This window comes from Peromyscus leucopus, chromosome 3 (assembly GCF_004664715.2).
Source record: "Peromyscus leucopus breed LL Stock chromosome 3, UCI_PerLeu_2.1, whole genome shotgun sequence".
NCBI classification, from domain to species: Eukaryota; Metazoa; Chordata; class Mammalia; order Rodentia; family Cricetidae; genus Peromyscus; species Peromyscus leucopus.
Window position 1 is genome coordinate 33,353,810 of NC_051065.1, and position 27,006 is coordinate 33,380,815.

The 27,006-nt window shown below is 35.7% G+C and overlaps 1 protein-coding gene across 4 annotated transcripts in view; it reads left to right on the forward strand.

The window, feature by feature from the left end:
• Cacna2d1 (calcium voltage-gated channel auxiliary subunit alpha2delta 1) overlaps nucleotides 1-27,006 on the forward strand; it is a 432,593-nt gene that overhangs the window by 252,735 nt on the left and 152,852 nt on the right. For all 4 annotated transcript variants that reach the window (XM_037203556.1, XM_028862005.2, XM_028862012.2 and 1 more), the window contains exons 5-6: nucleotides 1,819-1,860; nucleotides 23,725-23,854. In XM_037203556.1, the coding sequence (XP_037059451.1) occupies nucleotides 1,819-1,860; nucleotides 23,725-23,854 (172 nt within the window). The remainder of the gene's footprint in view (nucleotides 1-1,818; nucleotides 1,861-23,724; nucleotides 23,855-27,006) is intronic.

The following is a 27,006-nucleotide window of genomic DNA, read 5'->3' on the forward strand; positions in this document are numbered from 1 at the left end:
TCGGCAGTGGTGGAGGTGGAGGCTGGAGGATAAGGGCTGTGGGATAGGTCTTGTGGACCAGAATCTAGGGAATGGGCCAACTCAGCTGGCAGGTGGGGCACTCACCTCTTTTTCTGATAGGTGTGGCCTGTACCTCAACTTAATATGTTTTTAAAATACAGCCCAAGTAAGGTTCCTTTAAAAATAGTGTATAATAAACTTGCTTTTCACACAGTTTTAGAATTTTTGTTTTTTTTTTTTTTTTTTTTTTTTTTTTTTTTTTTTTTTTTTTTTTTTTTTTTTTTTTTTTTTTTTTTTTTTTTTGTCCATGCTGAATAAATGTTTTATTGTTAGTCAAATTTTTATTTTTTTTTTTTTTTTTTTTTTTTTTTTTTTTTTTTTTTTTTTTTTTTTTAGTTTGTCCAGAATTTGTCTTATGCTGAATAAAGTGTGCATAACAAATAGCCTCTTGATGCAAGAAAAGGAATTTGAAATCCCTGATGTAGCTAACGATTAATAGTTACCATTGACGAACTGCAAAAAAAAAAAAAAACCATTCAAGAAGGAATGCATTGAAAAAAAAAAAAAAAAAAAAAAAAAAAAAAAAAAAAATGTTCTATTCTTATAAAAAAAAAAGGATGATAAGTTTAAAAAAGATGAAACAAAAACTTAAGCTCTTGATGACAAGTAAAAAAGGAATTGAATAGAAAAAAATCACAACTGCAGTCAATTTGTCCTGACCCATGACACTGTCCTTCTGCAGCACAGTTTATAGCCCTAATTAATATTTCAGTATTTTGGAAGCCATCAAATTGTTGATAACGGATCAACAACTTTGAGCATTAGTTATACTTGCAAAAGATCTGAATTCAGTGTCCAGAGCCTACATGGCAGCTCGTCAGTTACAGGGGATCCAGCTCGCTTTTCTGCCCTCCATAAGCACTAGGCATGAACACGATACACATATGTACATGAGACAGAACTCTCACACATAAAAAACTAGATCTAAAAGAACACATTTTAGTATATTTCAGCAAAATCATGTTTAAAGAAACTGTTGATTGTTTATTCTTTCTGAAATGTAGACACTAATTTACTACTTCACAAGAATAGCATAAATAATTTTTTGCTTTTTTTTTTTTTTTTTTTTTTTTTTTTTTGTTAATACAAGGCTTCTTTGTGAAGCCCTGGCTGCTCTGGAACTTGCTATGTAGACCAAGCTAGCCTTGAACTCAGAGATCCACTTACCTCTGCTTCCCAAGTGCTGGGATTAAGGGCATGTGCCACCATCACCCAGTGAGAAATAATATTAACATATAACTTGATAGTTATATAATCTGACACATATAATTTGGTCACACATATAATAACTCTTTACTATCTGAATTTTGCTACTTAAATCTCATGAAAATTTTCTGACATTATGTATTATGTCTTCAACTGTAAACATTGTGGAAAGTTATATATGAAGATTAAAAGCTTTTAAAACTAATATAAAAATTGTCTTACCTAATTTTCATAGTGTTCATTATTTATCATGTTTATGTGTTTATCTGGGTATGCTAAGGATACATTCACCGTGAAATCCTTATTTTTTTTTTCCATGGATGATGTTTCTTAGTCCTGGACTGGGATTCTTTCTGCTGCAAGATGTGCTGTTCTGGTTGTTCTGATTTACTGCTTCGGTGTTTCTAAAAATGTTAGGGTGTCTATGGGTTTCATAGGAAATAATTTAAAAGCAGTATTGCTTGTTACTTAAAATAGTCAGAAGTGTGTTGTTAGGTCCAGTATTTCTTTTTTATACTCTATAATCAATGCAACATTCTTTTCTCTTTTTAGAGCAATGAAGTTGTCTACTACAATGCTAAGGATGATCTTGATGTGAGTATTAAAATTTTTTACATTAAATTATTACTTAGCTGAAACTGGATTTGACACAGTTAAAGAGAATGTTAGATGGCAAAAGGAAAATATTAGTTAGATGTAGTGAGGGTGTTTTGCTTATCTAATTTGTACTGACTGCTCACTGGCCTTTCTGTATTAGAAATGGCTTTCTAGTTGTCTGTTTCTGAACCAGCACACCTGTGTGTTCTTCAGTGTGTGCTACAGTAGCTTAGATATGTGTGTTACCTTTGCAAGGTTGAGCACATGATACAAAATATACGTATTGTACTGATCCATTACAACTCCCAGAATATACAGCTCTACTAATGTTTTCAAATAACAGATTTAACTGAGTACTAAAATTTCTGGTATCCTATTAACCATCTTTCACAAATTATCTTAATTTGTACAATAAAACTGTGAAAAACACATATTTTCCTCTTTCATAGATGAAAACCTAAGTGGGTTTTTTTTTCTTTCTTTTTACTTTCTGTGAGAGTGTTTTGCCTGTATGTGTGTATGCCTGTATGTGTGTGCTCCATATGTGTGCCTAGTTCCCACAGAAGTCTGACTATGGAACACGATCCCCTGGAACTAGAGGTACAAATGGTTGTGAGTTGTCGTGTGGGTGCTTAGAACAAAACCCAGGTCCTCTCCAAGTGTTTCCAGCTGCTGAGCCTTCTCCCTATCTCCACACTAAGCTTCTTTATAAAGATCTAATCTTTTCACTAACATAGATGGTTTGCTTGTGATGTCTTTCCTATTCTAAAGAGAGTACATGTGATCTTAATGATGCAGAATGGGTATTAAGGACAGTCTGTCAATGAATACAAAAATGTTTTTCACAGTTTATTGAGCGGTATCAGAATAAGAGAATTATGTAACACAAATTTTAAAAGGTTTTATTAATAAAAAAAAAACTCAGTGCCAGCTATTGGGGTGAAAACTGAGAGATTAGAGAAACAGAACAAGCCACAGCCAACCTCACCTGGCCAACTCCTCAGCTGATCCTGCTTCCTCAGACTAAAAGCCTCTTGAGTCCTCACTGGAATGGATCTCAGCTGAACTACTGCTCGAAAGCCTAAAAGCTTAAAAAGCCTGGTCCTCACACTTTATAGATCTTTCTGCTTCCTGCCATCACTTCCTAAGATTAAAGGTGTGTGCCACTGTACCTGGCTCTATTTCTAGTGTGGCCTTGAACTCACAGAGATCCAAGCGGATCTCTGCCTCTGGAATGCTAGGATTAAAGGTGTGTGCTACCACTCTCTATCCTCTATGTTTAATATTGTGGCTGTTCTGTTCTCTGACCCCATATAAGTTTATTGGGGCGCACAATATGCCAGCCACAGAATTAGAATTAGTATTTGTTATTTGAAAATAATTTGGCTACGGATTTGAGGAAGCGCTAAGTAGGCTTTGGAGGTGAAAGTGAAGGATAAGACACTGTAATTATAATCTCAAAGACAAAAAAAAAAATACAAATTTATCATCAATTTTCTTGATAGTATACTAATTGTATTTATTAACAAACATTTAATTCATGAAACACTGACACTGATTTTATAATTTTTATCTTCAAGAGTGTTACTTTGTGATAATTACACTAAATATAGCAAATGAATATTTGGTTCTAACACTTATACAAGCAATTAGATTTTCTGTCAAGCAAAGCAGTTTTGCTTAGTTATATTTACTTGTTAGTCACAAATTTTCTTTTGTTTTACATGGAAATGAAGCATACAGTCAGAAGTGTGAAACTGAGTTTTAGTGAGTACTGACCCATTTTCCATCACAGTGCTTCAAAGGTAGTTTGTTCACTCATCACGAGTGGAGAAGTAGGCATGAGTTTTGTATGTGGAATACTGAAAGCACAGCCAGTGCATGCTTCATAAGTGACATGCAGAGATGGTCTCTCAAATATTGAAAAAGTGCATTTGATGTTATTTATTTCTCCTACTTCAGTATTGAAAAAACCCTCTGTAATAGAGAAACGAATCCATGGAAGCAGAGTTACTGACAGATCTGTATTTTCTGCTGCTTCATCACAACCAAAATAAGTGAATCATAATGTTATATATAGGAAGACTTTTCTTTCCTGCCTACCAGTTCCCAAATAACTGACATGCAGACTCAATATTAATTATAAGTCATCAGCTGATCACTTAGGCTTATCTTTAACTAGCTCTTATAACTTAAATTAATCCATTTCTTTTAATCTGTGTATTGTCACTTGGCTTTACCTGCTCTCCATCATGTCTTTCTCCCTCTTTGTTTCCTGGTGATTCCCTGACTCTGCTCTCCTTCTTCCCAGAATCCTCCTAGTCTAGCTGTCCCACCTAATCTCTTCCTGCCCAGCTATAGGTCAGTCAACTCTTTATTAACCAAGGCGAGTAATACATATTCACAGTGTACAGAAGGATTATTCCACAGCAGTTATGTGTTATAATTATTCCTATAAAATGGTGAATTGCTAAGACAGACTTCAGCAAATTTAATCAAAAGTTTAAGGATATCAAAAAATCAATATTTAAGTTTAAAATTCAGAAACTACTATTAAGTATTTGGAGAGATATTATCTCTTTCTTTATGTACACATTGGTAGAGAAGTTGGCAGAGAATGTTATATAGTATAAAGAAAATAAAAGGCTTCAGAAACCAGGTCCTGCTCCATCAGGCTTTTAAATTCTTGTTACCCAGAGGTTATTGCATCCTGTTCCAGAGTTTTGGCTGGGAAGCTGAGTCAATGATTGAAGTGCTTGCTGCCCAAGTCCGAGGGCCTGAGCTCTGACATCAGTCGCTCAATTAAGGAGTTGGTGCTGCTGCAGGATTGTTGCTCAGCCAGTGTAGCCAATCTGTGGGATGAATGAGGGATCCATTCTCAAGAAAGAACCTGGAGAGTGATTGAGAAAGACACTTGACATTGACCTCTGCCCTCCACAGAGACATGGCTCACACACGTAGAACCCCAAGTTGTTTTTCATCTAAGATGTGCTGCAGTTGACTCGAGCTGTTTTGAGTTCATTCCATTTCTAATCTGAATTCTGATGAGAGTATATATTTCTATGGAGAATATACTTGACATATGTAAAGACTCTGGACATTATAGAGTTCAATAATTAAAGGAAAGAGAAAAGACATCTAATAATTTCTTACCCTGTTATAAAATCATGTTACCATATCTTTTGTCTTTTAAAGTTTTTAAATTAACATGTTTTTTAATTTGCTTTGTTATTTTTTTCAGTTTAGATTTTGTGAGACAGTCTTGCTATGTAAGGGGTGATTGGTATTGCAGTCATGTGCAACCATGATCATCCTCACAAGCATTCACATAACTGACTTATAAAGTAGTAAAATTATTTACTGTGTTGTTGAATAGATGTTAGATAATAATTTAAGTTGATATGATACCATGAAATGAACTCTTCTGCTGAAGAAATAAAATTTACGTTTTTGAACATTCAATTCAGATCAATATAAAAATATATTTGTGTATTAAAATTTTTAATGAGATTTTAATTTTGTTTACATGATAGATTCCCAGAAGTGGTTCTGTTGGATGTTTTGGATCATTTAATGGTATATATACATATGTGTATATATATATGTATATAAAAAATATATACATATTTATATATATGTATATACACATATATATACATATGTATATATGTATATATACCATTTACAGAAAATTAACCAAATTCCACTGCTCTTTTCAATTTACAAACTAATTATTTCCTTAAGCACTGCTTGGCATTATATTAAAAAAAATTAGCACATTAAAATTGTTTTTTTTTTAATGTTTTGATTATTTTTATGTACCAATATTCACATTTTACCCTACACATAGGGGAAGCCTATTGTTCAAAATACTATTATTCTTAATGGCTTTATGACCTTGTTGAAATATTCTGAGGTTCAATTTATTAGAAATATATGGATTTGAATATATATTTCTGAATGCTGGCAAAATTAGATTTTTTTCATATATATTTGAGGAACAGTTACCTGACACATATAAATTTTATTAGCTTGTGATAGTATTAGTGAATCTGAATCCTTATATAAGTATGAAGTTTTTATAATAAATTAGAATACATCTTGTTTGTAGTTAAAATATTTTAAAGAGTATCTGTATTAACTTTTAATTTATTTACCACATTTCCATAAGGAATTTGAGGAGATTTACTTTCAAATACAAGTTCAAATATTTTAAAGACCTTCAAAGTCAAGAGAAGGAGCTGGAGACATGGCTTTGCTATTAAAAAGAAAAAAAAAAACTTGTTGCTCTTCCAGAAGACCTGAGTTTGGTTAGGAGCAGCTACGTTGGGTGGCTCATAGCAACATGTAACTTTAGCTCTAGGAGATCTGGTGCCCTTTTCTGGCCTCCACTGGGAAGTAAACTCCTGTACACTACACACACACACACACACACACACACACACACTTGCAAATACATGTAATTAAAAATAAAACAAAAAAATAAGAGAAGTGTGTGAAAAATTCTACTAAGTATTTCAGAAAATATTTTCATTGCACCTAAATGTTTATGTAATCAAAACTGATGCTGTACATCTAATTCCTACTCAAAACAATAATATAATTAGTCAAAATTATAATTTGGAGGAATTGCCACAAAGACATTAAGTTACAGAAGGATTTTGAGAAATAATTTGGCTGATACAATTTTGTATTAAATTTTAACTTTAATTGAACCATCAATGATCCTTCTATATAACCCAGGATAGTTGGTTTGAAATATTTTATGTCATTTTTTTTAGAATTTATGGGAATTATGACGAGATAATTAAATACCTGAAAAGTATTTTTATTATTCTCTTTCTGGATAATTTTCTGGATACCAGGGATAGTATGGGAACTCATAGTTACTCTTTAGACTCTCCACGATCATATTTTGCTGTTAGTTTTTCATGGTCTCAATCTCAGTCTCTCTCTCTCTCTCTCTCTCTCTCTCTCTCTCTCTCTCTCTCTCTCCACAAAAAGCAGGTGGTGACATGAGAGGAAATCCCTTTCCCCTACAGAGCCTGCTATGAAGGTCCCACTTATCGTCTCTTTGTTCAATCATTGTTTGCCGCCTATAATAAAGTGCGCAGCTTCATAGTGAGGCGACGCAGAACTTAACTTTCCCCCTCAGATCAGCATATCCCAGGAAATATCAAAGTTGTTGTCTATTTAAGCAAAACAAAGGAGAGTATTAATTAGGAGACGATAGCTTCTCTGCATGTCTCCAGTTGCTTTTCTCAGTGTATTAAAGTTGGTGGAAACATTCCATCTGCTTATCTTTTATAATTTAAATGTAGTTGAATATTTAACCTGGATGAAAAAAATAGCTTTTACATGAAATGGATATGAAATTATCTATTCTCACTGGGTGATGGTAGCACGTGCCTTTAATCTCAGCCCTTAGGAAGCAGAGGCAGGTGGATCTCTGTGAGTTTGAGGCTAGCCTGGTCCACAGAGACAGTTCCGGGACATCCAGGGATACACAGAGAAACCCTGTCTCTAAAATCCAATAATAATAATAATAAATAATAATAAATCTATCATCTAATCCTTTACAATTCATATGTTTTGATCTCTATTACTAAATTGGTTTCTACAATTGACACGTTTTTCAGAAAAGATAATAAATATTGGTAAATACTACATTTTCATAATCTATTTTAGGATTTTAAAGCATTGCATTGTTTTATTTACCCCATAGACTATTGTTTGTCTAACAAAGTTGGACTTATATAGATGATATATTTTATTCACTTTCACAAAATGTTTTGCAGCTTAGGTGAATTAATGGGCTGCTCCAGTCATGATTATATATGTGTGATTTGATGTATAAAATGCTCACAACACATAATGGCCACACATTGTTTTAGTATGTATTTGGCTTGCCAATACTGTTCTCTGTCTAAGATGTCAGACTGTCATCTTATGTATCACTGTCTCACATCAGTAGAACTAATTAGGATGCTAAGTTAAGAAATTGCTATCAAAATCTCTGTCCCTCTGTAGAACTCAGGATTCAAAGGTTGGGGTGGAATCTGCTCCTCAGAGAGGCTGAATAGCAATTCACTTACACCCTCTTCTTGCTCACATCTCCTTAAAAGTCACTGTCCTTTTCTCAGCCCACACTTAAAAGCCCTTCTCTCCTCCCTATTACTTTCTGTCAGCTAGTTACAGACTCAGCCTCCTGACTATAGGTGAATTTTATTTAATCAAACAAATGTAACACATCTTTACATCATTAAACAAACGTTCCAGAGCAAAAACAAAAGTAACACACATTAAAATAACATTCTACAACAGAGGAAACTTTTCTATAGGCCCAAGATGTTATCTGATGATATTCTTAGGTAGTGTTCACTGTTAACAGCTTCTATGAGTTTTCTGTTGGTGGTGGTTTGGTTTTTGTTTTGTTTATTGTTGTTTTAATATCACAAGGTGTTCGTTCAGATACAGAATGGGGCAGAGAATGGTTGTTCCAGTCACTAAAACTAGATCAAGATAAAGAATTAGCCTCTGAACCCATAAATTCCTTTGTTAGCTTTGAAAGAGTCCGTGCCTGAGGGAACAGAATCCCCTCAGGCTGGCCCTTGCAGGAACTGCTGTGGGTAGCAGCGTAGCTGCAGTTGCTGATTAACAAGCGGTGGCTTAAAAGGCGGCAACAATTATAAAGACAACATTCCCCCATCTTGATGTACCAGTCTCTGTGATGTTACCGCCAGTGTATTTTAAAGTTGGCTTGATTTACGGCTCTCTTTGTTCTATACATCTATAAAAACCCTACGAAACTGCTTCTACATTGGAACATGGAATTTAGGGCAACATAATCTGTGTTTGTGGTCACTCATAATGGCTCTAGAATAAACTTATCTCTTATTGCCTTTAAGAAAGAAAGAAAGAAAGAAAGAAAGAAAGAAAGAAAGAAACTGCTATCACATTTAAATTGTTCTCTGTGTATTTCAATAGTCATAAAAATAGCCAAAAGGTAATGTTTAATTGTAAGACTGAATAATTGTAAACTCTGAACCACTAGTTGCTATTTTAAACTTTTTCCTTAGTTCTGTGTTAGATCATGTGTTTTTCAGATCCCATGAGTAGCAACATAGTGACTATATTCTCAATTTCCCACATACACTATCATTCATTTCCTTTCTTACTCTAAGTCATTCATCTTTGGTTAGACATTGATCTCAAATACATGTACAAGTTACTTAAGTAATCTTAACTATTTTGCTAGTAAGATTTAAATAGGCTTTTAATCATGCAGCACATTATGAATACATAAATATTCCTAATATATATTTATATTTGAGTTTGGTAGTCATGACCATGCATAAATCTTTCTAGAATCTGATAAGAAGACAAATTTTGGCACTGAAATGGCTTTCTTCTTGGAGGTACCACCAAGTTTTACAAATGATTCCTTTGGGTTCCATCTCAGAGCACTATTTCCAAGAGGGCAGATTTGTGTGGCTAAAACTGCTGGTGAAGTTCTGATAAAATATAGCACAATATAGTCACCTATGAAAAGTTCTTCTTTCTCCAGTAAGTCACTGAATCTAAGCTTAAACCTCATTTTATATAACTATGAAAAGACTTAAGAGAATAATATTATACATATATATGGCCTAAGCTTTTTCTGGTCTAAGCTTTTTCCTCTTTCTGTTCTCCACACTTAATTCCATTTTTAAAGAGCCCATTTGTTACTACCCACATCTCACCCTAGATCTGTAGTGGTTACTATATTTTGAAGGATTAAATTTTAAATAAAAAGTACTTGATCTTGGTGGTGGTGGCTGTCTCTTGACCAAAAACTACAAATATTTTGTCATTCTCTTCCCTTTAGTTACAATATGATGACTTGGAAGGAAACAAAAATACAACCTATCTTCTGAGCTTTTTCCTATTTCTAAAATAAGACAGGTCTTCCATTAAAAAAAAAAATCTAATAACTTAGAGGACAGTCAATGGGAAAAACTGAAAAGTTCAGTTGAGGAGGAATACCACAGTAATGAAGACATAGATAGTAGTCTCTGAGATGGAGTTACTTTATCTTTCTCAAGTAAGAAAGGAAAGCAACATTAAATACATGGTTAGTCTCTGCAGAGAAAGATCCATGTGTATAAAAAGCATACCCCAAATCATAAAGCAAAACTGCCATGAAGAATTTATCATCAGAAGAATTAACAAATTTAGCCACATGAATTACTCATGTATGATGCACTCGATGAACTTGAGAAACAGTTGCAAATGGTTAAAGAGGAGAAATTTCATTAGAAGGGTAAATAAGATGTCAACAAAGACTAAGCCAAAGCATAGGGAGTATTATCAGATTTAATGGGAGGCAGCAATTAGGTCTACAGTGAAATCTTGCACAGTTGTGGATGTGGGTGGCCTACAATGCTGCAGACAAAAGGTTTTAAAAAGTCAAGAACATTTATAGCAAAACCTTGCTCAAGGACATCCAATAGGAGATCCCTAGTAGACAGTTAAATGTTTAGTTTGGTTGCTTAGGAGAATGGCTTAGAATAGAGTTTTATGTTTAGCTTATATATCAAATTTGAAAATAAGTGGCTGAAATTTCCTAACAAGTGTGAAACTACATGTCTATGACAGGTCTGGATTCAATAAAATATTTAATTTGATAAGCTTGAGCAGTGTTAAAAACAGTTAGTTTGACTACCTTTCCACATGATGTGTCCTTCAGCTTGCCACTATCTCCCTACCTGTGTCCTATTATCTTAGTTTCAATATGCTTCACACATCTGAACAATGTAGAAGAAGCACTTTAAAAAGGGCTTAAATAGAAGAGAAATCCTAGAACACCAGCATACAATGGACCAAGGAGTATATGGAGTTGCAGAGTGTTAGGTGACGAGTAGCTGGAAATGTAGGGGTAGCTTTCATAAAAGAAAAAAGCCATGAATTTAGTTTCTCATTGGAATCATGATTAAATTTACTCTCTCATTTCTGTGTTCTTCAACATGTGGCATGCTGGCATGTCACCAACTCATACTTGTCATGAAGATTAATATGCTCAAGTACAGGTCATTGCTATGTTCATTATGATGATGATTCATGGCCTCCCTCAAAGCAAAACAAGTATGTAAGGTGATCAGCTGTTGATTTAGAATGTACCCTTTCTCACACTTCTCTGAAGGAGCCAGTTTGTGTAGAGTCATGTGTAAACCCTTCAAGGATTCTGTCTGCAGATACCTAATAACATTTTATAGCATCTTTGCTCCTCTATTTCAATGATATTTACACTTATATGGTAGCTATAAAATAAATACCTACTGATAGCCAGACTTTAAGGAAGCAGTGTCCAAAATAGGTATAGCGCTGATGGCCAGCATGGATTGTAGAATATGTTCAGAGTCATGGCTTGAAACAGAAATGAAAGTACTACTCAACTTAATTGTTTGACAAAATATAATTTTCCTAGATGTATAAGGTGCATAACCTTACTAGAAATAGGACCATCTGACCACATGTAATTAAATTGTTTCAGTGTATGTTGACATATTTACTTCTCTGGTTAGCTAATCATAGAGTGCTATAATTTTTCTAATCAAACATTATGTATTCTTTGAAAACATAGGTTCACCTAACAAATTTATTTTCTAGGGAGCAAGTGGTCTCCCTTTCTCAGGGTTTCTGGGAACTTGTAACTCATTGATGACTTTATGGAAAATGCCTTGTCTTAAGAAACACACTTCAGACCTCACTTCTACAGATATACTCAAGAGTATTTGTTGAAGTGATGCTTATTGAACCTGTTTGTCAAATAATAGTCTTATTTCAAGAGTGAAGGTCCACTAGTTTTAAAGAGATGCTGCTTTGGCCAAGTAGAGGGGAAATAAGAACTCACAACCATGAGGTCAAAGAAAATGTTGGTTTTATTCAGTTGGGGCAAGCAAAACCGAGAGAAGAGAAGGAAAACCAGATTTTATGGTTTTTTTTTTCCCCTTATTGATCTTTAAGGTAAATTTTTGTTCTTTTTGCTCATCTGACATGATGGGCTCCAAAGTTCAAGGTAGTCCATCTGCCCCCATCTGCCCCCATGTGCCCCCATCTGCCCCCATGTGCCCCCATCTGCCCTTCCTCTCATTGGTCCACAGGAATGATGGCATCCAGCCAGATGGTGTAATTTCCTTTGTGTCAAAGTTCCATGGGCAGTAAGCAGCACAGTTAGTATATTTGACTGTAATTATGAAGCATATAGGGCTCATGAGTTTTTACTTCAAGTCCAGATTGATAAGTTAAGCTTCCATAATTCTTTGTGAATGAAATATGTACTCAGGATTGCTATTATTTCTCCACTCAAACCAGAGTTCTGTCTATTTTTGAACATCATTAGAATAAGCAGTAGTTGGGGTTTATTACCAAAGAAGCTATGTTAATGAGTATTATTTCCCTGTAAATAATACATATATAACCTTTGTTAGGAAAATATCTTAAATTTTTAGAAAGAGTAGATTGATGAATCTTTGAAATTGCTTCACCTTCTGTTTTTCTTAAAATTTTGAAAATAAGAATATGACTTGTATTCCTAAAATTTTGAAATGTAATTCCATTTGCTTCTTTAAGCAGGAAGATATGCATGAAAAATTGCTGTACACACTGTGATAGTGAGGTGAAACTTTTTCAGGCATCCCTCCCCAGGTGTCAATCACTGCCCTGCCCTTTCCTAACTGACTGATGCTGTCAAAGCCATGTGACCTCTTCTTCCTCTTCTTTTCAGTTATTTGTTCTGTAAAGTGAAGGTGTCAGTAACACAACACAGATGACGTAACCAGTGTGGGACATTTTTGGTTTATATTGCACAATTTAGAAACATTAATATGCATAGTTTTAAAGCAGTTTGAAAGATATCACAATAAACTTTAGATTGGTGACATAATTATTTTACCACCAAAAGGAGTGTGTGTGTGTGTGTGTGTGTGTGTGTGTGTGTGTGTGTGTGTGTGTCAGTGTCAGGTTCTCTGCAAAGCTGACATTTACTTAGACTCCTAATTTGATCTTTAGAGATATCCCAGTAAGTCTTCAAATTCCCTGAAAATCAGTGGAAGCAGATTACCCAGGGGCCTGAGCTGTTGTGCACTGATTACCAGGGGCTGGCTGTGTGCAGATTAAGGGGCTGAGTTGTTGTGCACAGATTAGGGGGAGGTTGTGCCGATTACCAGGGGCCTGAGCTGTTGTGCACAGATTACCCAGGGGCCTGAGTTGTTGTGCACAGATTACCCAGGGGCCCGAGTTGTTGTGCACCGATTACCCAGGGGCCTGAGCTGTTGTGCACAGATTACCCAGTGGCCTGAGCTGTGCTCCAGCTTGCACTGTTTCCTGAATTGGAGCCTTCCAAACCCTCTAACCTATTCTGAGCCCTGTCTCTAACTGCAGGCGAAGTGAAATAAGCACGTAATCTAGCTATCACATCTCATTAAGTGGAATTGATTCATTTGTTTCACTTTATTGTATTGATCATTTAAAAATGTTGACCTGTCTGGGGCATTTAGCTACTCTGCAGAGCTCCCTTGCATATTCATTTGTGTTCTTCTGGGTAGTCTTGTCTGCTTTAAAACTAATTCTAGCGTGGCATTTTATATAAAGTCTCTTTAGAAGGCTAATGTTTCATGATTTAATTTTATAGAAACAGATCTGATTCTAGAATGAGGTGGTAAGGATTTAGGCTTCATACAGTAATAGAATCTGTTATAATTATTTTTTTAAATATAAGACTCTGGGTTTAATTTCTGACATTTTTGTACTAGTAATTTATAGCACGAAGTCCTTTTTTGGCAAATACAGAATCCTCAGTTAGAACATGTAGAAAAAAAAATGTTAGTTGCTCCTGTGTAAGAAATAATTATTCCTTTTCTTAGAAGTTGTTGTTGTTGGTCAAAAATAAGTGATCTCACTGCACTGGCTACAATGTGTTTAGAGTAGATTATAATAATACGTGGTATATTCTTTATGTGCCATGCATCACCTGAGGTTCAAAGCAATACTAAATAGAACAAATTATTGCCTTTTTAATGTTTTCAGCTAGAGAAAGTGAAATGGCTGAGCTTTAAGGCCCTCATCCAGGGTCGTGCCCTTGTGACAGCTCTGAATCTCATATGCTGCTGTGCCATGGGTCAGTCCTTGGCTGTGGACGCAGTGGTGCCTTGGGAGTGAGGGAGGGTTCCTGTGAGGGAGCTGCTGCACGTCAGGATTTTTATCATCTGTTTTTCTGTAGTGAAGCAAACTTTATTTCCTGAAATTTAACATCCATTTCAATTACAACATCTTAAAAGGGACTTTCCATTATGTTCAATTGAATTACAGAATGAAGAGAATATTTGCCACAGGTGATTTCTAATGCCTGATGTAGAGTTACTGAGACCCAGGCATGATCCATGTTTATCAAGAAATAAACATTTTGTTTCCTTTAGAATACTTGATTAACTAATATACAAAACATTAAAATTTACATATTAAATGGATAGCATTTACTGTTTCAATTCCTGTGTATACTGTGTAATATTTTAACCAGGCTGAAAATTACTGCATCAAACTTTCTTCATTATCAAGACTTTAAGTATCTTTTGTCCTACCATTTTAAAAACACACAACTCTTTATCTTCGAGTCTAGTCTCTCTATAGTGTAGGAGCATGCCAGAGCTAACTGTAGAAGGAACGCACCAATCAACTTCTTCCAGAACCACACACTTTTACAAGTTCTGGGCAGCCACTTCTCGATTCTGGAGTTCTTCAGAATCAGTACTTTCACATTCCACGTAACAATCAAAACGTAAGAATATTACTGTTTTACTTGTCTTATTTCACTTAATATAGTGATCTTCAGTTCCATCCATGTTGTTGTAAATACAAGATTTTATTAAGTTAAAATTATGAAGACTGTGCCCAGGAGATGGCTCACTGGGTAAGGTGCTTAATGCCACGCTTATCAACCTGTCAACCTGTGATTGATTATCAGGTCCAACACTGTGGAAAAAGGGAACTGATTCTTCTAAGTTGTCCTGACTTCCACAGATGAACTGTGCCATACACATCGCGCGCGCGCGCACACACACACACACACACACACACACACTATACAAACAGGTAACACACACACCACACATATACATGCACATACACACACCTACCCACAACATACACACACATATACAAGTATACACACATTCATACACACACAAATACACTGTTCATATATATGTACACACACACACACACCACATAAGCACACACATACACATACAAACATACACAGAGCACACATACACATACTACCTACACACACACAAAAACTGGATAATAAATAAATGTAATACAATATTTTTAAGCTCTGAAGACACTTTAGATTGCCAAGTGTTGGTGGCGTATGCCTTTAATCCCAGTACTCAGGAGTCAGAGGCAGGTGGATCTCTGTGAGTTCAAGTCCAGCCTGGTCTACAAAGTGAGATCCAGGACATCCAGGGCTACACATAGAAACCCTGCCTCAGAAAAAAAATTATAATATCTGCCATTTTTGTCCCTTTTTTAATTCTAATATGTCCTATGAAGTGTAGCGCCCTGTGCTACCACCTGTTCACCATGTCCAAGCGAGGGGCTGAGGATTAAAACAGAAACAAGACAGCAGGTCACTCATCTCAATAGAAAGCCCTTTATTAAAGGAGGGAGGAGGCCTTAAATACAGGCTTACAGCACAGTGGGAGAACCCCGGAGGCCAGAAGTTTGCTACAGCTGTTTTACATTCTTGTATGCTAGCTGTTTACCCCAAATGAAAGATACACAAACAAGGAGCCTCCCTCCTGGTAAGCTGTTTAGGAGGAAGGAAACCAGCAGAAAATTAGCGTAGGGAGGACATCTGGTCAAGGTCAGCAAGCAAGGCAACAGCTACCCAAGGAACAGGGGTCAATGCCCAAAAGTAAAGGTAATTTTATTGTTGACAATTTTTAGGGTAATCTTTCAGTAAACAAAATACTTATAATCCAAAGCCTATTCCACTTTGCATGTATTTCTACTGTCTGATCATTATTACCTCCAGTGTGAGTGGTGTCCATGGCTACTTACTATTTAGGTAGGCAAACAGTAAATTAGCCACTTGAGGATTTACTGGATAAAAAGTGAGTATAATAACCTGTTTTTTCGCCATTTCACAGTTTCTCTGGAAACTACACTTTGTTATTTTTAAGATTGTTTATGAACATATTTCTTGTTTCATTTTTAATATGTTCTATAAATGTATATTGATGTTGATCGATTGAGAGTGCCGCTCGGTTTGAGCCTGTAGCCTCCAATAGGTTCGCACAAGCTATGGATGTGCACTGTGGTGAGCTATGCCTGCAGCTATCAGAGAGGCCATTATTAGTTTCATGTCTCAGAAGTCAAATGTCGTCCTTTAAATGCACATCTAATGTACACAGGTGTCAGCAGTTCCCACTCCCACGGAGGAAGGGAGTGCACCCTTGAACCTTTAGTGGCTCCGCAATCACCTGCTTCTCCCTTCAATATAAGTCATAGACTTAGGTTCAACATGTAGAAGTGTGCACTTTAGTGAGCATACCACACTGTACAGTGTTGCTAGTTTAAGACTGTGAACATGTGAAATGTGAATGTGCCTGCCCTTCGTCTCCATCAGCTTCACCTCTTGGGAGCCTGCTTACACTGTGCTAGTCAGTGGCATTCATCATCCCTGCAGATGAAAAAATGCAGCATTTTCCCATCAAGAATATTCTAGAATTCTGTTATGATTATGATTATTATGTAGTCATCACTTATACCAGTACATTTTATATGGAAAATTTAATTTACCTCTAAAATCTAATATGTAAACTGAGACTGAAGTGCATAGTAGACCTTTCTACTTTTATTCATACTTATTTGTCTAATGTCCATACTTACCTTTGTCCCTTTAGAAAATGTATATTTTTTGCTTTAATAACCACTAGAGTGATTTTTAAAGAAAATTTATTTTTTCTTTGTGTTAGTATAAAATTTCAGCTCCTTCCAGTTCCCTAAATTTTCCAAATTTGTTCACCTCATGTTCTCCACTTTTAAATATAAAAAGTGCAGAAGATGAGTACACGGCAGCTTCACAGTGGCCCTTGTGCTGTTGCTTTGTTTTGAGGCAGGGTTTCTTGTGTATCCCTGCCTGTCCTGGATTCACTCTGTAGTCCAGGCTGGTCTAGAACTCCGAGGTCCACCTGCCTCTGCCTCCTGAGTGCTGAGATTAACTGTGTACCACCACACCCATCTATTGAATGTAATTTAGAAAGTTGAATTAAAGACTCAGTTTTCCCTTTTAAATTTTATTTATTTTAATTATGTGAGTCTGTGTGCAGGTTCCGACATAGGCCAGAAGAGGGCCTCAGATCCCCTGCAGCTGGAGTCCCAGGTGGGTGTGAGCCACCAAATGGGAACTTACTTGGGTCCTGTGTAAGCACACTATGTGCACCTAACTACTGAACCATCTCTTCAGCCATACATATACTTTTCATGTTACTTTCAAAGTATTCTCAGGTTGAAGAATTTTTTTCTCAACAGTTGATGTTTTAGATTTTCACAATGTAATTCTAAAGAGTTATAGCATTGTAATTGTGTAAAAAAAAAAAACAGAATAAATCTTTTTATTTCATAGATAAGAACATGATGCTATGTTCAATATGAATAGATAAATTCAAATATTTTTGTGAAGGTAATATAACTATTAATATAATTTTTATTTTCTTCTTATTCAAATAAATAAAATTTCAATTATTAGTATTATTTAAATCCTTACTGTGTTTTTGTTCAGTGTACCCCAGTACATGCTTACCTGCTACATCTTTTCATCTAGTAAATAGGTCTATAAGTCTTAGCATCTCCGAGGAGAAAACCGCTGAACAATTCAGAGACAACACCACTGTGTTCTCATGGCCACTGCGCTAGAGTCGTTGTTTAATGCTCACCCTGGCTGTACAACTCGAATGAAATACCTCTGGCTCGGTGGAATTTCCAGACCTTTCTCTTTGACCACTCCTTCACTGGATGTGGCCTGCTGCCGCCTCAAGTTTTCACTCTGACTTGCCCATTTAGCTTACAAAAAAGAAGCTCTGCTTCCCAGAATCCATTGCTCACAACCATCTTTATCTAGAGATCAGCCTCAGGTGCATAAATTCCAATGGTGAGGTAGTGGTTGATGAGGAAACTAATTTTTAAATCCATTATATTGTCACAGTATGCCAATATATTTGCATGTTCAGTTCATTTTAAATAAAGTAAATACTACTTTCACAAGTACTAATTTGAGACTATGAAGCATATTATATAGAAGAATATCACTTTAGACTAGGAATATCATTGAAACATTCAAGAATTCCAAAATCTGGACTGTCTATAATAAACTATTACAATGCAGTATTGTAATTACAGTCTATGAAACAGCTATAGAAAATAAAGAAATGCTTAAAAGTGAAAGTTCTAAAATAGATCCCCTTCATTTTTTGAATTGTATATGAGGCTGTATAGCATCTGGTTATTGTAGAATGTGTTTCCTCACACATGAACCCGTTTGATTAACTCCTTCAGCAGTGAAATACAAATATTGACTGGATACATTTCCAGATGATCAGAGTAAGCTGCTTTTACTCAATACCAGTTAGATTTTCTCAGTTTGCACAGCCCAAAAATAATAGAGAGCAGTTAGGATAAATACAGTGTGGGACTGCATGCAAGCTTGTGAGTGAGAGCATATCCAGTCTCACTGGTGTAAAATGACGAAACTTCTCTTTAGCAAAGCCTAGATAAAATAGGTAAATATTTAATAGTTTGCTCTAAGTATAGTTTAACATTCAGAAATAACTCATTTAAAATCAAGCTTTCATTCCAAATATCTCTTGCTGGAATATTTAGTTTAATATAGTATATATGCAGGGGTATTTTGCTATGGAATTATTGTCCATTTCCAGATTTAACATACAAATACACTCTGCTTGTGAAATTGAATGACCTACCCAGCCATCAACATGCACTTCTGATTCTAAGTGACCTAATTTTTTTTTTTTTTTTTTTTTTTTTTTTTTTTGGTTTTTTTTCGAGACAGGGTTTCTCTGTGTAGCTTTGCGCTTTTCCTGGAACTCGCTTTGGAGACCAGGCTGGCCTCGAACTCACAGAGATCCTCCTGCCTCTGCCTCCTGAGTGCTGGGATTAAAGGCGTGCGCCACCACCGCCCGGCGACCTAATTATTATTTAATAATTTAAAGTGAACTAAGGGCAGTCTAAGACATGAACATCTTGTATTTTGCTTATGTGTTTTATAAAGTACATTTGATTATATTTTTAGAATTCACTTGCTCAGTTTCTCTGTCCAGACCTGAACATTTGGAAGTCTGTTTATTTCAGATGAGATACATTGGGAAAAAACTGAAGAGAAATGCTGTTTCATCTCTTACATGATCTGAAAAATCCAGATGTATTGGTGAGAATATGTGGCATTTCACACACTGGAACTGTGCACTGTCCCTTAGAATGTCAATTAATTCCTATTCCTATATCACTCTATCACTAATATATGATACTATTTTAAATAAATTTTTTCCAGTCATCATATAAGTAAAACTAGAGTTTCAATATTATAAGGGACAATAATTTCAATATCTTAAATGTAATAAAAGGAGCATTCTATCATATTTATGAACACATACTCGTTGTACAGAAGGATGATTTTACAGCATGGGTCTCTATATCTGTTCCCTTATGCTGCTGGAAGAAACCTCTCTCATGAAGGCTCAATAAGGCACTGATCTATGAGTATAGCAGAATGTCATTGGGAGTTATTTTATCACTACATATTTTAGAACAGTATTTGATTTTGCCCTAGATCCCTGGGCTATCTAGTCTCAGGTTCTTTTTATTTTTTATTATATTAATTAAATTTATTCATTTATTTTACATCCTTACTAAAGTTTCCCTTCGATCTTCACCTCCCATTCTCCTCCTGACTCTGCCATCACCTGCCAATTCACACTTCCTCTGTTTCTGTTCACAAAGGGGAAGGTCTCCCAAGGGTGTCAGCAAAGCATGGCATATCAAGTTGAGGTAGGACCTTGTATTAAGGCACTCCAGTATGAGGAATAGGTTAGTCTCAGGTTCTTGGTCATCTAAGCAGTGAGGTATGGATTCTATCTCGTGGAGTGGATCTTAGGTCAAATCTGTTATTGGTTAGTTATTCCCACAAGCTTTGTGCCACCACTGCCCTAGCGTATCTTACAGGTAGTACACCATTTTAGATAAAGGTCTTGTGGCTGGCTTGGTGTTTATGTTTCTCCTTTGGTAGCATGCAGGTACCTTCCTATACCAAAGATCCTGGAAAATAGGGGTAAAGGTTCTGTGTAGGCACCATCTTGATATCTCCTTGTTCAGTGAGTTGTATATGTATTGTCTCCAGCTTCAGCAATGGGCCTTCGCTGTCAATGTTTAGAGAGCAATCTTGACAATTGCCTGGGTTGTTTGGGATTTCTGTTGGGTCTCTGAATAGCTCAATTAGATATAATCCAATCCTCGTACTGGAAGTGTCATTTGATGACAAGACATAGCCATTTGGGGTTCTGTTTCCTCATTATTTTATAATTTCATTTTGATTGCTTTCACATATGTATGTATTTTAGGAAACTTCTACTGTATTAGCTTTCCATATTACCACTTGAATGGCCCTTAGTTTTAGCTGTCTTTCCCTGTATCCCTTCCCTTATCCCCCTTCCCTCCAGTTACATCCCCACTCCGATCCAGCATCATCCATCTATAACTATCTATTTTATTTCATTTTCTTTACTAGATCCTTCCTCCTAGTCCCGTACTCTATACTAACAGACAGTATAGCATATACTAACAGACAGTATAGCATATACTAACAGACAGTATAGCATATACTAACAGACAGTATAGCATATACTAACAGACAGTATAAAGTATACTAACAGACAGTATAAAATATACTAACAGACAGTATAGAGTATATTAACAGATACATGTTGTTCCCACTTTATGCTTATTATGAATAAAGCAGCATTCATGAATGATCATGACTGAACAAACGTCTCTGTGATAGGATGAAACAACCTTTAGGTATATACCCAAGAGTGATATATGCCCAATAGCTGGATCTTGAGGTAAATTGATTCCCATCCTCTTGAGGAACCGCCACACTGATTTCCATATTGTCTGTACAAGTTTGCCTTCCTACCAGCAATGGATGAGTGTGTTCCCCTTACTTTATATACTCATCATCATGAGCTGTCATTTGTTTTATTTAACTTAGCCATTCTGGCAGGTTAATAAAATCTTAATTTTGATTTGCAATTCTCAGATGGCTAAAGATTTTGAACATTTCTTTAAATGTTTCTCAGCCACTTAAATTTCCTCGTTTGGGATTTCTCTGTTTACATCTGCACCATATTTTAAATTGGATTATTTGTTTTCTTGATATCTAATTTTTTGAATTTTTATATATTCTTAATACTAGCTCTCTATCAGATGTGTAATTGGTATGATTGATTTTCCCAACTCATTTCAGGAGAGAGATTAAAGCCTGCACTAGCTCCAAAGAATGTTGTCTTCTGAAACATATTTGACAAATGTTACCATTTTCATTCATCCATTGTTTAGAAATGATAAGACTATATTATAAATCAAAGTTAATAAAATTTAAGTATCTGTTATTATGTTTGATATGCTTATTGCTAATCCTAATTTTTCATGAGGTATTCTACTGAGCAGTCACTTGTACCTAGTTTAATTGATTGGTAACTTGTAGAAACATATTTTAACTTATATATCCTCCTAGACTTGTTAAAATCCTGGACAGCTCTTGTGTTATTTATGATGGCTGGTTTAGAGATGGAGCCTGAGAGTCTGTATTCTACAGCACTGAATGGGTGCTGGTGGCACTCTGCCACTGACCTCACTACTTCCTTAGAATCAGTAAAGTGGTCCCTGTTTTAGCATCCTCATGGGTGAGACGTGCTGTGATATCATCCAGTGGTTCAGTGTTTCTTCACGGCAATGATAGCACTAGTTATTATTTTCTTAATATCCCCTTCTCTTATTCAGTTCATAGTATCCAAGGCTAAACTATGGAGAATGATTTTATATAAAGTATGTTGTCTCATATTATGATCTAAGTAAGAAAAAAACAAACTCCAGTATCATTTACATTTTTTCCTTTCCCTAATTAAGGCAGATGTGTTACATTTCTTAACCAAAGCAGTATTTTTCTTTGTGGCTCCTCCTTGCTCATCTCCCTTCCTATGTTCCTCTGTATGGTGAGTAATTCTCTCATACAGATATTTCACTTTAAGTTTGACACTTGTAAATACATAAATTCTGTTTGTTAAGAAATGTGTATATCCCTGGCTTGTACTGGATGGCAAAATGTGTTGTTTTCAAACAGTTTACCAAACACCAATTTTACAGTTCAAATCCTAAGTAGACCCATTTGTGTGCATATGTGGTGATACCACTCTACAGGATAATGGTTCCTTACGCAAAAATCATGTGATCATGACTTACTAAACTGACACAGTGGAGTGCTGTGGAGGAGTTCAGATCAGGAAGATCTGTGCTGCTAATATTCCTGTCTTAATGGTCTTTTTAATGTTCCAGATAACAATGTATGTTTATTTCAGTATTTGAAGATACTGATGTGTTACTTGATGGGATACATTTATTAAAACAATAAAATAATAAATAATAACATAACATGAAATAACATAGCAAAATAATAAACTATCTTCTCTCTGCAAACCTGTTGGGTTTTTGTTCTTACAACATTCTACCAACGCTTTCTGGCATTTTCTGGTTATTGATGATAATTTTCTCTATTGTCTGTCAGGTATATCACTGTCATGTGCTGATGAATGCTGGGACTTTTCCGTGAACTGTATTTAAATGTCATTTTTATTCCTGTCTTGTTTTAAAGAGTTTGCCTTTAGAATATATAAAACATGTTACACAATAAAGGAACTGAAAACATGAGTCTAAATTTAGTATTAAAAATAGCTAGCGAAAAACTTATAAAACTATATTTCAATTGAAAAATATGTTTAATATGCAAGGTAAAAACATGACAGAAGCATGGTGGGTAGACTCCTGCCCAGGGGGTAATAAGATAACACAATATGGCTGGCACAATCAGAGAGGACAGATGACAGAGGAAATTAACTCTTGATTTTAATTCTTAGATCATTGGTTTGCACCATTATTAATGGGATCCTGATGCCTATTTCAGAAAACCAAAGTTAGATTTAATTAATTATATTTAGAATTGTAATGGTTCTATTCTTCTTTCATACACTTTCTTTTCAAAACATAACCAATTCACATAGAAAAGTTGTAAAAGTCAAGAAAATGGCATAAAATAATGATGTTTCATTTCTGTTTTATCCTCATGTGTGCTATTGTTTCTCAAATTATTGTCAGCTGTCCACTATAGGCTTGGTAACATAAATCCTGAAATTTATTTCAAGTGGATAATTTAAATTTGGTTGTCCTATGACAGTGATTCTGTATTTTAAATCTACATCTCATGTATTTTAAGATAAAACTCCAGATGTTTCTAGAATGCTTCCAACTTGAAGAAATCAGGAAACAAGTTAGTTTTAATTGGGTTACATGAGCATTTAACATAAGTGCTATTACCTGGATGGAAATTTGCATGAGCAATGGCATCATGGCACTATATTTAAAATGTAGTTCTACCTTTTGAAGAATATATACTGAGCAAACATGAAAGTGAATATGAAAATGTCTGTTAGCATATTTTATAAAGTTGTTTATTATCTTTCTTTTCCTACATAGCCTGAAAAAAATGAGAGCGAGCCAGGCAGCCAGCGAATTAAACCCGTCTTTATTGAAGATGCTAATTTCGGACGCCAGATCTCCTACCAGCATGCAGCGGTCCATATTCCCACGGACATCTATGAGGGCTGTAAGTAAAGAGACTGTGAGGAGCCCTTGGGATGCTGAGTGTCTTACATGTTTCAGAGAAATAAAGGAGCAAGCATGAAACCGTCTCAGTTAACTGGTATCAGAGTCCATAGGAAGTCTTGAGCCACAGCTCAGTACTAGATTGGTTGACTAGCAGGTAAGGCCTGCCCTGGGTTCAGTCTCTAGAAACATAAATACAACAGAACTGAACAGCTACAAAAACAATAACAACAACAAAATGTCACAGGTAGACTCTTACTTATGCAAAGTGACAAATGTGATTTCCGTGTACAGTTTCTATCAGTTAGCTTCTAGAACTCCCTACTGGAAAGTAGGGGTTGTTCTGATCTATTGTTGAGTAAAAAATTCTGATATCCTAATTAGTATAAATAACTTTTAAAATTCTATAGATTTGTTTAGAAATCAAAATAGTACAGCTACATATATGTACGCATAAGCATACCAGCTGGTTAAGGGAGAAGGTTGGGTGTTTTAGACTGTAATTTTAAACTGCCGTTTTTTACCATTTCTTACTAAGTCTGTCAGTGTGGCTTTCTTTGCTTTAGAACAGGTTAAAAGCACCTTTAATTTTCCAGTGTCTCTTGGGCTCAAATGCAAATGAATTTTCCTTTTGGGAAAGGAAATGGACTAAGGAAGCTATAAACCGTTGCCTGGGAGTCTCAGTTAGGATGGCTTCACTGTAAGAAGGAGGAGGGTGAGCATTAGGAAGAAGCAGAGAAGCTGGTGTGTGTTCTGGGGCATTCCACATGTTAATGGGTGTGGATCTGAGGGGCCTAAGTAGGGCTTTTCCTAAGGAGCGCCTCATGATCTCTGATCCAGGTGATTGGGTCTTGACTCAGTCATAGCCTTGGGTTTCTGTGTTATTCATTCTTTGGCCCATTTCCAAAATCCCTTTCTATGCCTCAGACCCTGATTCCTAACAAAAATTAAAAACAAGAGGAAAACTTACTGTGCATATAAAAAATATTCTTCTTATATTCTCCCAAATTGAAGAAACTGTAGACTTTATCAAGTATGCAGAGTATACCTGAAATTATTTGAATTTGGGAGCCAGACTGCATGAGTTCAGATCTAAACTTTAGTAGTATTATTTTCTCAACTAAATCTTTCATGTTTCTCGCAAACATTTTCATATATATAAAATGGAGTTAAAATTATAGACCCAAAAGGCCATTTGAGGATAAAGTAACAATATAATTTCTCTAAATAATAGCAAACTCAAGGTAAGCTTATGGCAGCATTTGCTAATATTAATTTCATCTGTGAGTCTCATTACACTGTTCCAATTAGCATGACTGGTTTAAGAAACCGGATGCTACCTTGAGTATTGTTACCTTGTTAGAAACCTTATATAATTTTGTTGGCTTTGTTGTCTGGTATTTCATATTTTTCCCTGTTCCTGATATTCAGTAATTTATAAATGACAAAAAGATACCCTTAGCCAGTGATTTTTTTCATGTAACAGCTATATTCTGTGGCTTGTTTTCTTTAGCATATGTATTCTCATGAATGCTTGATGTGAAATAAATAAAACAAAACTTGTATGCCTAAATATAGCTAAGTGAAGGGCTGCCTGAATATCTCAGTTTGTTCCTCAATAGGAGACCTATCTGGCATTTGTTGTCAAAAGAGAGTCTTTCTATGAGTTCATAGATTAACATTTGATGATTTCAGAACCCAAATTGTCCACAAGAAATGTGACACTTTACAGGAGAATCCTCACTTTCCCTTTCTATAGATTTACTTTATTACTTTTAATTATCTGTGTGTTTCTGCCTGTGTATGTGCATGTACACATGAGTGATGGTGGCCACAGTCCTTTTAAGAGGTTGCCACATCTCCTAGAGCTGGAGTGATTGACTATGCAGCATGGGTGCTATGAAGCAAAGAAGAGTCCTCTAGAAGACCTCTTTTCTTACTCGTGTGTGTGTGTGTGTGTGTGTGTGTGTGTGTGTGTGTGTGTGTATCTGTCTGTGTGTGTGTCTATGTGTACGTGCTGAGGCCAGGGGATATCTTGGGCATTATCCTCAGGAAAATCATCTACCTCCTTTGAGACAGGGTCTGTTACTGGTCTGGAGCTCACAAATTAGGTTAGAATGACCCACGGGTGAGCACCAAGGCTCCTCTCTGTCCACCTGCCTGTCACTGGAATCACATTCACCCACCACTATACTCAGTATTTTTATGTGAGCTCTAGGAGCAAACCCTCATCCTCCCTCTTTTAAGGCAAGCACTTTGATGAATGAGCCATTCTCCCAGCCCTGGTTTCCTTACTCTTGTGTGGTGTCTGTGTGTGTCCCTCTGTGCGTAGAGGCCAGAACCTGACGTTGGGTATCCCCTCCATTCACTCTCTTGACTTTTTGAGACAGGACCTCTCACTGACCTGGAGCTCATTAATTCAGCAAGGCTGGCTATCCAGTGGGCTCCAAAGATCATCAGTGTCTACCCTCACACCCATTCCAACCAGTGCTGGAGTTTCAGACTTACTCGCTGCCCACCTACCTGGTCTTTTCGTGTGTACTGAAGGTCCAAACTGAGGTCCCCATGCTCGGACCTTATAGCGGAAGCCATCTCCTCAGGCTTCCATTTTCTTATTCTTATGTTCTTGCTGTTTTTCAGTGAAATAGTATTCATAACTAAGTCTTAATACATTTTAATCCAGAACAGGTGTGAAAACTGATATAGAAAAGCATACATTTTTTAAGAATATTAATTTTTTGCATACCACAAAATATTTTTTAAAACTTACAAGAACTTTGAAGATATCAATGCTTTTGTTTCCAATTTAGAATAAATTATTTGAAAGCATCTGTAAAAATAACCTTAAAAGTCATAAAGAATAATGCTATTAGCTTGAAAAATCAATAAGATAAATGCTTATGTTTTTAAAAATCACAGGGTAGTATTTGGTATAGGACTTACTTTTGAAAAAAAGAAAAGCTCAAAGTTTGGATCATTTGTTTTGCCTCATTTTTTTTCTCCATATTGCGTTCTCATTTGCTGATGTCTCACGAGCAATGCTAACCTCCTGTGGCCTATATGCCTCTAAAATTCACATCCAGCATTTGCACCGCATGAGCAAATGACAGGAGTCAAATTAGAAATGTCAACAAGATCTGGAAAATTCTATAA